General features: G+C 40.1%; 1 protein-coding gene across 1 annotated transcript; it reads right to left on the bottom strand.

Moving 5' to 3' along the window:
* Window positions 1-3,352: 3,352 nt before the first annotated feature.
* epas1a (endothelial PAS domain protein 1a) lies at window positions 3,353-7,501 on the bottom strand. Its single transcript, XM_069517524.1, has 9 exons — window positions 7,221-7,501; window positions 6,206-6,372; window positions 5,572-5,813; window positions 5,362-5,446; window positions 5,174-5,274; window positions 4,889-5,052; window positions 3,884-3,990; window positions 3,623-3,791; window positions 3,353-3,438 (listed from the first exon to the last, which is right to left on the bottom strand). The coding sequence occupies exons 1-9, from the start codon at window positions 7,244-7,246 to the stop codon at window positions 3,366-3,368; spliced, it is 1,134 nt and encodes a 377-aa protein (XP_069373625.1). The 5' UTR covers window positions 7,247-7,501; the 3' UTR covers window positions 3,353-3,365.
* Window positions 7,502-9,137: the final 1,636 nt, after the last annotated feature.

Below are 9,137 nucleotides of genomic sequence, written 5' to 3'. Positions count from 1 at the left end.
AGATAATCTGAAGCTTTATATACAACTGAGGCCCCTGTCACACCTCACAAATGTATCCTGAGCACAACAGATACCAGCCATAGTGAAGAAGGTGGCTGCACAAAAACATCATGCAAAAGAAATGCAGAGATTGTCTGTACATAAAAACGGAAATTTGCATTGCAGTGCTTGGCTGTGTCACCAGCTGAGAATAAAAAGTATACAGACATTCAGCCTGAGTTTTGATCCGAGCATGATGCACTGTATGAATGTATGTGTGAATGTGTTAATGGAAGAAACTGTACTGTAAAGCGCTTTGAGTGATACAAAACATTTACCCTTCTCTCCTACTCCTTTATGTGCCTGAGCGGCTGTGGCTCAGGAAGTAGAGAGGGTCATACACTAGGTTAAGGGTTGACGGTGCACCTCCAGTCTGCATTCCACAAGTGTCCTTGGGCAAGATACTGAATCTAAAATTGACGGCTGTACTGACCGTGTGTTATAGAAAAAGCTGGGTAACGAAGCATTCTAGGGATGTGTGTGTGTAAATGTGTGACTGCGACTTGTACTATAAAGCACTTCAAGTGGTCAATAAGCCTGGAAAAGCACTAAATAGATATAAATTCATACTGATGTATAAAACATTCTTACTTACCTCATTTTATTCTATTTCATTTTCCCAAACTTTAATTTCTAATCTCATATATGTATAGAGCCTATATTTGAATTGTCGCAGTGCTATAAATACACTTTCTCTATAGTTATACAAAAATTCCATACAAAGTTCTTAAGGCTGGTTCTTGCATGTGCCTGTTTGTACAAGGACCCAACCTGTTTTCTCTTGTCATGTCAAACATCAGTCAAAGGACTTCGAACTCTGCACCACAGGTCAATTTCCACCAGCTCTGCTTTTTCCACCCACTCTTTATCCAGACACAACCTTCTATTAATTCCACAATAAAACAATGGCTGCATTAATAATTAAATTAAAATACACGGAGCATTTCATTAGACTTTGACTCATTTTATTGCCCACCAGTGTTTTCCTGCACGTTTATCTTTAATTACATCATTTGCACATTCACCACCCCTCTGTGTTTTACTGTCTTTAACGCTGCCACACACACTCAACATTTATCATGTTTGTGTTTCAATGGGTGAGAGCTGACATGTCATTGGCTCGTAGCCTGACAACACCCACCCAACCATAGGGGTGTGACTGGGGGAGGAGAGGAGTGAACAGAAGAGGGAACATGGGAGTCAGCACGGCCCTTATGAGTTAGGTCACATGTTGCTTTCACTGGAAATACTCTTGGAGGAACAGACTGTTGTCCTGTCTGTGTGTGAAGGTTGTGAAATATTTTGGGCAGCTGATAGTTAGAATGAAATTGAAAGAAAAGACAAAACACACCACCATGACCTCCTCCACCCGTCTCATACTGGGTCATACTGGAGTGATTTGGCTTCTGAAACAACTCAGTGACCCCCATTAGTTCAACAACACAACCACGCCAGGGTCACCTTGAAAAAGATTCAGTTTGGAAAAATAATCCAACAGGATGAAAAATCTTTCCTAGAGCTGAGTTAATGAAGAGGAACTTTGATCGCAGGGAAGAACAGTTTCATAAGTGTTTGTTTTATCCTTTTGGCCAAACTTGTGTTACTTTGCTTCACTAAGAACAGACACAAAATCAGCTGTGATGAAACGATTACTGTTAACAAGCATCTTTTATTCCCTTTCAACAGAGCAGCGAGTTCACATTATTAAAAGCAAATGATCAGTAGAGATTCAAGCTTAAAGAATAGACTCAGGGTTATTAAAGATTAAATTGTAAAATCAACCCATAAACCTAACTCAGACCATTGGGCCTATTTAAATCTAGAAAGACTTGACGATTGCTTTTTGATCATATAGAAACAAATATACATCTGCTAATCTGTCTGATTAAGTTAACCTTTAAGATCCAGAACCCTATCGTCCATTCATCTATTATCTAATACTTATCCTTTAAGGGTTGCAGCGGAGGCAAGGCCTAATCCCAACAGGAGGAAGGTTACACCCTGGACAGGTTCTATCGTCTAGTAAGACATATTTAATATCCTGGATTGACATGTTATAACTAGGATCACGTCTCTGATCAGGTTAGATTATTGTAATAATAACCACATGGATGTAAACTTTACTTTAAACTTTACCTATGCAAATGTTTTATTTTACTGCAGATTTTACCAGAAATTTGTTGGATTATATTGATTTTCACTTCTTTAAACCTTTGTTCTACTAATCAGTTCTAATCACTGATTTGCCTCTTAGCAAAACTGACTGGAGGAACATGGCCGCTATGTTTCACTGACAACAGTTCAACACTAGATGGAGCAAGTCCTTTTCTCTGCATGCTGTAAACCTGTCTGCATCAATGCGATGGTGAGATTAATCCAAAAATCCTTACACACAAACTATCATTAAAGCACATTTATGTAAGATAATAGAATTGACTGCATTATTTAATGCACATATATAATTTATGTTCCTATCAATGTAGTTAGATTATTAAACACAGGCACAGTTTAAGTTGGTTTAACTCTGTCGTTGTAAAGTATGTTAGTATATACATATATATAGAGTTGTTATGACTTCTTTTGTCATTCATCATTATCGTTGTAATGCATTTGAAATTTTCAGATTGCTTTTAATTTAGTTTCAAAGTTTGTGTTTGTGCTTACGTATGTGTGTGTGTGTTTGTGTGTGTGTGTGCGCGCGCGTGTGCGTGCGTGTGTGTGCGTGTGTGTGCGTGCATTCAGAGGCCAAAAGGTAAAAAGTTGAAACAGTTCCCACGAGAACTTTCCTCTTTAACGTCTAATCAGGAAGTTGTGGCTTTGACTTGTGTCTGCTTACATCTCACCATCAGCAAAATGCATATCCCTCTATAATACTATATCAGTGTGTGCTTGTCTGTGTCTCACAGTCAGATGTCACCCCAGTGTCAGGTGGCCCAGGAGGAAACCTCAAAGGAAGTATGGTCAGGCCCAGAGCGGTCAGTAAAAAGTCAAACTGCCTGTTTCGGCTCTCACTCCATGCACTTTAATCAAAGGCTGCACTTTTAACTTTAACTTTCTCTTTGTGAAAGACAGAAGCCCTGTCTCTGCAATGCCTATGCAAATCAGTTTGGCAGAAGTAAAAAAAACAGACAGCTTTTGGTAAATGTTATCCACAGCAATACTAAACTACAAACCACCTCGAATAAGTAATTTGTACCTCAGGTTTGGTTTAAGCGTCTTGTGGAAATCAACAGCTCAGATTGTGAAAGTTTTATATTCGATCAAAGTTAGCTTGATTGAAATCATTTCACAAAAGGAAGTAGAGGCGATTGTTGCCAGGATGACTTTTAATACATTTTCAGCTGAGATCTGTGGATAGTCTGGTCCAAAGAGAGCTGCAGGGACGGTTCCTCCACTCCACTGCAAGACACAAGAGAAATCACAATTCACATCTTACCCCTGACCTTAACCAGGACCTCAGAAATTATGTTTTGCCTCATTAGGACCGGACCCTTATCCCTATTAGGACACCAGTCCTGACATTATAAGTATTTACATTGGAGTAGGTCCTAAAGAGGAAACAAACTAGTGTACACACACTTACCTGAGGGTGTAGGTAACACAGAGGATGCAGAGCGGCTGGTGTGAGCTGAGTCTGGACTTGGAGGCTGGGCCACTGGGGATGACAGCGCTGTGACTCTCCACCCACATGTAACCTCCACCTCTCACCAGCATCCTATACTGACCGCTGACTGACTGACTCTTCAAACACACTGCAGAGAGACAGAGATACAAGTCAAATCATATGTGCAATGTGTTTGTGTTTTTTTCAGTTTTTTTTTAGCTTGTGTGCTTCACTCCTCACAGTTCAGATGATTCTTGGTCAAACAGTCTGTGTCCAGTGTGTGACAGATATCGTAAATGGAACGACCGAGCAGCTCGTCAGGACTGTAACCTAAAAGCAAAGTCACTCTGCACAAACACAAAAACACAAAGCTGTAACAAATATAAATCTATTCCACTAAATTTTCATAAACTAGTCTAATGATTCAATCTTAGTCTCTTTTACTTATCTAACAGCAGTCGTAGGTCTAATACTAAAAAATATGAAAGGTGAAAGAGAAACAAAGCAGCAGCCCTAGTTCTGAATGATGTGTGTTTGTTTGAATTACACTTTGTGCCAGGGTTAGGGTTAGGGTTAGTGATGTTTACAGTTTACTGAAATAAAATTCCACCTCAAAACTCATAAACATCAAATGGAAATATAATTTATTACCCAGGATTCAGTCTGACATATGTGATATTTTTCCTCTTTTCTAGACTTGGAATACTCTATACCTCTTTGAAGCTTTTGTGAGTTTTATGAGGTTTTATATGGTTGTAATGTATATAAAACATTTTCTTTCTCTGCAGCATCCTTACAGTAATAAGTTAATACTGTATGTAACTTGTAGTGATCAGTTATTAGTAATTCACAAGAACTGTGGCATATTTTTTCTCAGCTCCGGAGAGTCTGCTAAGGTTTGCATTAGCCTGTAAAACCAACAGAAACAATATCAGTGCAGCACAGATGCAAAATAAAATGTGACGAGCAGATTGTTTCTTCATAATTTCATTATGTGGGACATTGCAAAATGGAAACGCACCTCCTTCTCATTGCATAATATGTAAAACAAGTCATGCAGTGTTCCGATGCAACTTGACTCTCACTCTCACAAGAGCTCCTTCTTACTTTTAACATATTATTACACCAGTGTTCGATGTAATGTATTGTGCAATAATTTAGTGCAAAGACTGCCCATTTAAATAAATACTAACATGCTTGTAAATAGTGTAGACGTGTCCATCTATAAAGATTTGTGTGAATCACCTCTGGTCACAGTACGTGAACCTCATGTCCATGCTGTGCTGGCTGGTGAAGGTGTTTGTGCTGAGGAGTGTGTGTGACAGGGGCAGAGGTTGGCAGGTGAGCAGAAGAGAGGACCCTGTGGAGGGACCTGAACACACCATCACTCGACCCTTACAGTTCAGAACCTATAAGAACCACACAGTTCTATTCAGGGATTAGACGATAAACACCATCAGATACGATTTGTTATAAGTCTCAGGAAGAGGGAAATAAAGCGAGAGCTTTTTGTTGCAGTTTCTCACCAACCTTCCATGTCGCTGATTTGAGGTTGCTGCTTCTTCCTCTGTGGGTCAGAGTGCTTTTTATCCTAAGGACAAAGGCCTCCGTGGAACCACACCAAAGTCCCTCTAAAAAACAGGCAAATTTACAGAGGTATTACAATTTTATCACACACACACACGCACACACACACACACACACACACACACACACACCTGACATCAGCTGTAGATTATCTTGGATTTCTTTGTGGTCAGCGGGGTGAGTAAAGTCAAAAATATTGTGTCCCATCAACTCAGTCTGTCAGAAAACATGAAGTACACGTTAATCTTTAAATCCTGATTCCTAAATGTAAACCAGAAAAACATAAGAAATACATATAAATGTTATTATAGGTGTGTGTGTGTGTGTGTGTGTGTGTATACCTGTGTCAAGCCCATGTATGTGCTGACATTGTCAGACAGGTAGACCATGTCTCCCTCAATGGATAAAACCATCAGAAATCCCTCCAGGGTGCTCAGATACAGATGTGACTCCCCCAAGGCCTCGGCTTCCTCCGTCTCTTTCTCCCCATCGTCTCGTCCTCCATCACACATTTGCCATTTCTCTCCACCTTCCAACATGTCTCCATATTTTACACTGTGACTGGTCTCTGTTGCAGCATTCACTGAGGGTCAGGGTCAGAAGATAAAAGAAATGGAGGGTTTCTAATGATTTTGCAGTGAAAATGTGTTCATTTTATGGGAACCGTGAACAAAGGATGTGGTGGGGGTGGGTGTGTGTGTGTGTGTGTGTGTGTGTGTGTGTGTGGTCCAGGTGTTATGACACATTTTACACATCTACAGACAGTTTACATCAACAACCTAATTTTATTCATTCAGTGGAAAATGTCTGGTTTATCCAAAGCAGAAGTTCTGCATAGAAGCAATGTTACTCAAGAAGATATTCAGAATGTTATTTTGTTTATTTGCTAAACATTTTGTATGTATTATAAAAAGCACAATAGTTTTTGGTTGGTATTGGGATTAAATGTTAAATGTCAGAGATGCCTTGTGTTACCTTTGAGCAGTGCGTGCATGCGTATGTAGCTGAGGGTGAGGCGGATGACAGAGGGCTTGTCCAGGTTGGCTCGGACGGAGGGTTTGAGAGGCAGCAGCCGAGATAAATCTACAAACACTTCAGACTCCACTTGACGTCTCTTTCTGGCTGCCTCACGGCTGATCGCCCTGCACAAGAACAGCAATAATAGTAATAATAATAACAATAATAATAAACTATATCTAAATAGCAACTTTCAAAATACAGTTGCAAGGTGCTTTACATTAAAAATAAAAATTAAGTGAGCTACAATAAAATCACTACATGTTACAGGCTGCTTAATGAATTATTATGATCCCAGTTAGAATTATGAATTAACCTTTAATTGCATAGAGCACAACAAAAAAATACTAAATGTACTTTTATTATATTATATTAATTATAAAATCATTGAATGACCTTCCAGTGAAGAACTGGAGAAATGGCGGTAAACTAAATGTGTTTCCTTGATGACTGAATGAAGGTACTGTTTTTACAACATTTTGTTTCTCAGGTATATCTCCAAAATCTAAATTTTGCAGGAACATGGATGAATCTTATTTCAGTTTAATGACATACTGACCTTTTGAGAATTTCTCAACATAAAGGGAAGCATATTATGCTTCAGTTAGGAAACTTCCTGTTAAAGTTATTGTCATGCTTTAAAAAACTTTACACTGCTGATAGTTTTTACTTAATTCTAAGATTTTTATGTTGAGTTTTACTTTTTTCATTAAGGTGTTTTAATTGTTTAATCTATAAGGATTTGAGAAGTTCTTCCACTAAAGGTGAACTAATTGGGGAGACAAGCACCGCACTGTGGTCAACGTTCAAATCCAATTATATGCAATGTTACACCATCTTTGACCTCACCACATCAGTCACAGACCAAACCAGTAACAGGTCAATTAAACATGTTCATGAACATATTTTCAAAAACACACAAATGCATCGTGAAGATGATTTTAAAAAATATCTGTGCACACGCAGCTTTTACCTTCTCTTCTCCTTGTCGGCCGTCATCGTGTCCAACAACAGGTGCCTCTATCCAGTGTCATCGTGAACGTTGGCTCAGGAGAAAAAAAGATGGTGGCAGCAGGAGTTCACAGCACGGCAGGGAACCTCCCCACTCCAGTTTGCACCATCACAGGCAGTGTAATTAATCAGAGAGGCAATTAGTAGCGCCAAATGTCACAAGGCAAGTGGTCCCCCGCAGCAAAGATGACTTAATCCTACTCAGCAAGTGTCTCCTCTCCCTCCTCTGCATGTGCATCACCCAAAGGCCTCCAGAATCGAGCTCACTGATAGGTCAGCTGGCCAGGAAAAGCATCATCCTCCCCCACCACTTCCTCCACTCCACCCTTTCCTCTCTTCTTCTTTTCTTGCACAAACTTTCAAGCATCCCACAGACGACAGAGGATGGATAAAAATGAAAAAATACAACAAGAAGGCAGGAAGAGAAGACACATAGAGGTGTGAGGGTGATGTAGACAGCTCAGTGTTTTATTGGAATCAGACCAGACAGGACTAGCCCGGCTGTTGCACTACATTTTGGCACAGAGTAAGATAGAAGTGTGACCAGGAACAGCCCTACCCCTGGGTGCACGAAGCTTCACTACACACCGACTCTACTGCACACAGAGCAAATCCGCCTGCCTTTAGCCCAATGTACAGTACATGCCACTACAGTCCTTCTCTGTGTGCGCATGTGTGTGTTTGTGTTTGTAAGAAAGAGAGTGAGAAGAAGAGGGAGGAGGCAAAAGAGGGAGTCTGCATGTGGTGACTTGTGTCTTTGCGTGTTTGAAATGAGAGATAATTCAGCTGCTGGTTCTCCACATTTCTTTTTCACCCGGCTGTAACAGACTTATAATAGTATAGTTATAGTATTATACACAAATGTTTCCTCCAGATACACTTTACAATAATAATAATAATAATAATAATAATAATATAAAAGAGAGAGAGAGAGAGAGAGAGAGCGATGAGAAAGAAAAGCCATTCTTGAAAAAGCAAAAGTCCGAAAAGCATGTGGTTTAGGTTTGAGTGACAGCTGCTAGAGGTGGGAAAGAGGAATTGGTGCTTCTGAGGAGACGTGGAAGGAAAGTGGGGGGGCTGAAAACACTGATTGTAACTATAGAAACAGAAATGCTGAAGACAAAAAGTCATACATCGACAAAGAAAAAAAAAATCCACGCAGTCACCCACAAAAAAATTTACATTCACGAGAAAATAATAATAAAAACTGCCCACAGGCCAGCACATTCTCGCCGGCAGGAGGGGAGGTGGACTCTGAAACTAGCAGATGCATGAAACAGCTGAAAAAAACGAGGCTTTTTCACTGCTACACAGGCCACCTGTAACACTCTGCTCCACATAATTAGTTCAATAGCCTGTAACTCGTAAAGTTCGACATTCACTTTGTACACACAAGAGAGGATGAGAGCGATCGATCATACAACAAATCCGACAACAACAAAAAAAGAACATTTCAAGGAAAATAAAACAAAAAATAACACATGATCAAACAAAACCATAAAATATATAGATAGTCAGGGTATTGCACAAAGGGTATTTGGCCCTAACCGGTCCACATTAAGGACAATAATAACACAGGTAGGGTGCTTGTCCATGCGCCACAACTCTCCTTTACTAGCAGACGATACCAACACGATACAGCCACTCGACACAGGCTATATACAGGCCTCTGCACCCGGCACCTACAGTCCACATTTATACAGGTGCTGGGGAGAGAAGCAGTGTCAGTGTGTGTAGATTAGTGTGTGTGTGTGTGTGTGTGTGTGTGTGTGTGTTTGGTTGTCGAAGCTTATGCAGTGAGTCTGCAGGTATGTGCGAGCGTGTGTAAAAACCTGGGATTGTAGTGTTTATGTGTGATTATGTGCTAAACGTGTGCACG

This window comes from Paralichthys olivaceus, chromosome 21, assembly GCF_024713975.1.
Source record: "Paralichthys olivaceus isolate ysfri-2021 chromosome 21, ASM2471397v2, whole genome shotgun sequence".
NCBI lineage: Eukaryota > Metazoa > Chordata > Actinopteri > Pleuronectiformes > Paralichthyidae > Paralichthys > Paralichthys olivaceus.
This window is presented reverse-complemented; position numbering and strand designations above follow the sequence as displayed.